At 33.4% G+C, this 3,256-nt stretch overlaps 1 protein-coding gene across 1 annotated transcript; it reads right to left on the bottom strand.

Moving 5' to 3' along the window:
• Positions 1 to 447: 447 nt before the first annotated feature.
• On the bottom strand, positions 448 to 1,168 carry LOC121120643 (uncharacterized). The gene is made up of 2 exons (XM_040715513.2): positions 848 to 1,168; positions 448 to 789 (listed from the first exon to the last, which is right to left on the bottom strand). The coding sequence occupies exons 1-2, from the start codon at positions 1,109 to 1,111 to the stop codon at positions 505 to 507; spliced, it is 549 nt and encodes a 182-aa protein (XP_040571447.1). The 5' UTR covers positions 1,112 to 1,168; the 3' UTR covers positions 448 to 504.
• Positions 1,169 to 3,256: the final 2,088 nt, after the last annotated feature.

Here is a 3,256-nt window from a genome sequence, read left to right as displayed (position 1 = left end):
TCGCACAACCTTTTCTCCGAAAAGAAACCGAAAAAAGGTCAATCCTCATTGGTAGTTTTCCAAACTATGAAACTATTATTCAACCAATGATTGGAGTTGCTACCATATTAACAATTGATCATTATAATTCAACTAATCAACGTTTAGAACACTGATGAGGAGAAACGAAACAGAAAAAATGGAAAGCTGACATCAAAATAAACTGCATATTTGTGTGTTAGCGAGGTAATGCCATTTAGTATTGTTAACTACTTAAAACAGCGGATTCAAGTTCATCAAATTAACGTTTAAACCCCAAATAAAGGAAAAGACAGTGAAAATCCAGAGCTGACAAAAAAGTAGAGGAAATTGGTCAATGTCTCGGATTAACATGGTATCTAATACTATGAAATTTGATTGAAAATAGACTTGCGTCTTAATTTTTAAATAATATAATTACTAAAGATCTCGGTCGTACAATTTTCTTTTATTTTTCTATTTAAAAAAAAAGATTAAATTGGAAATTTATTTGTTGGTAAGTTCAATAACTCCAGAGATGCATGCAACACTTTCACTTCCATCCTTTACGATATTGGCGGAAACAATGATCTTTCCCTTAGCCAAATTGGCGATGGCCTTGGGGATATCAGGAAGGGTTAGACTTCCTTCACCTCCAAATGTACCGGGCTTGATAGGAAGAGAGCACTCTTGTCCTTCGGGAACAAAGTCAGGGCACAAGAGTTCTCCGTATTTTTCCAATAGTTCAGCAACCTTGTACTTGCAGGATCCGAGAAAAAATCCCTCAGAAATCTATGAATTATAAATCCATTGTGAAATTAAAAATCTAATTTAAAATGGAAGAAATTACCTCAATGCAAGGAATGGGAATATTGAAAAGAGCTCCTTTCTTGGCCATTTTCAATTCAACTTCAAGGTCTCCATCAATTTCCTTGAGGACATTCAATACAAGTTTTGTACTCAATTGTTCTCCAGAAACGATTCTCACGGGATAGGGAGTGAAGTCAGTGACAAGGGTAGCGGCACTGTCTTCAACACAGGTATCCCACGGGATCTCAACTGAGAGAGCAGATGCTCCAGCGATCAAAAGACCAAGAACTGCAATGAATTTCATGATGTGGGTATGTATGTTTCTTTGGAAGTTGAAGATATGAAACTACAAGGATTTGCAACAATAAAGAGGCTTTTATATTTTCTAGACCTCATCTTATCACATTTGTTTAAGATAAGATCAATTCAAATCTATGAACTCCTTAGATTAAATTACTTTGTGCAATCCCAATGCCAGAGAGTGTGTTTTATCTCATGCTTTGTGCATTCTCTCTCTTATGTTCAATTTTGGTATGTAAGCCTTACACTACATAAAAATTGGATTATAATATATCAATAACAATGTTATCTATTATATGTGTAACTTAAGTAAATTTTGAAACATTTTGGCAATATTGTGAGCAATGGGATACAATATATATTGCTTTGAAATTATTTCTCCTTTAAATTCAATATATTTGAAAGTTCTCTCAACTTTACCAGATTATTTTTTTATCATTTGATTTCAGTAGTAAAAAAATCATTTTTGTTAGATAGTGAATTAAAATTAGGATTATATGGGTCCATAATAGAGGACCTTCAATCGTTCTAGTAAATTTCCATCCTTGCTATTGGTCCTAGAAAAACATTTAAAATTTAAAAGTGGTCTCTACTACCGGGGTTCTTACTTAACCTTTTTGTGATTGTCAAAAAATGTCCAAGGCAAACCTTCTGAAATAAATTAATAATAAAAAAATAACGTACTCCCACTGCGTCGGTGGTACATTAAATGACGCTCTGCAGCTCCCCAATGTGCTCCAGCACACTGGTTATGAACCCCTGCTTTATAAATATCGTATTCACAAATATTATAATGAAGTACCCAGTCAACAAATCATATCTGTTTTGTAGAAATTAAATTTATTTTCAAGTTAGCAAAATTATATATATTGTCCAAATTAATATATTATCTAATAATTCTTTTTTTTTCTTGTTTTTTAAACACAATAGCCATATCTTTTTCTATAATTCTGACAAACAAAACAAACATTCTGACTGAGCATAGCACAATCCCTAAGCATATCTGCTTAAAGAAAAATATAAAGAAGAAAAATGACAATAAAAATCACAACTTTTATCAATTTTTTTAAAACAAGCACTTTAAAGTCCGAATTAACGACCATTGTCGGAGAAATTTGCTAATTCGTCGGTTTCTTTCTCAATTACTCCTTCCAAATTTGTTGGTATGGGTTTTTTGTTACATCATGCAAGAATATATTATCACCTGCCCTTTCCTGATGATGGCCTCCACCTTAAAAGCCATGGAAGTTTCGGATCTGTGGGCACTACTCAATCAGTTTTTGACGTTGAGACTTGTAGTTTTTCATATAATTTTACTTCACACATTCTTACCAAAGGACTCGCCCTATTGCACTCTTAGAAAATTTGTGTAGATGTTTCTATTTTCTCACTACAGAATGTGCAATTGATACTCTCATCTTTGTTATTCTACATATTCGTATAAATTGATGAGGTAATTATTCTGTAGTGGAGACACTTTTGCTTTGATGAAGTAAAAGGGTTTCTAAACTGTCTTTTTCTATCGATGTCAACCCTTGGGAGACCTAGTCTGTCCAACCGTTTGGTTACCAACTTTTCCGGTAAGGTTTCTCCCTTACCTTATTCCAAAGCCTGAGTTCTCCAGTGGTGGTAATCTTGAGGGAGTTAATAGTATTAATTGTTGTTTACTTGTTGTAGTTTACTGGTTCTTCATGGCCTATGATCTTGCTAACATGTAAAAAGGTTTTTGACCCCCTGTGAGACATTCTGTTCTTTTACCCACTAAGCGTATTTGTCACGTGAAAAAGGTATAAAGGTCCATTAAATATGTTTTCCTTGTAAGGGCTTCCTATGTTTTTTTGTTTTTTTTTGTGCTTTGACTTAATTTATATTGTTGAAAAATCTCTATTGTACGGATTCTTTTGAGCCAGATAATGTTCAAGGTTCGCCAAAAAAAACAAAAAAAAAAACAGGTCTACAAGTCCTATATCCCACTTTGAGGTTGAAGCAGTTAACCTCAATTCGGAAATAAACCTCCTTCGTCCTTCCCATAGAAACTGCTCTTTCTTTGCCGTTATTATATTGCAAATGTTTTTGTGGAAGGGGAATATCGCAAAAGATAAAAAAATTATATAATTTGTATATTTCATCAAGTTTGTTTATCCTTAAT

This window comes from Lepeophtheirus salmonis, chromosome 6 (assembly GCF_016086655.4).
Source record: "Lepeophtheirus salmonis chromosome 6, UVic_Lsal_1.4, whole genome shotgun sequence".
NCBI lineage: Eukaryota > Metazoa > Arthropoda > Copepoda > Siphonostomatoida > Caligidae > Lepeophtheirus > Lepeophtheirus salmonis.
This window is presented reverse-complemented; position numbering and strand designations above follow the sequence as displayed.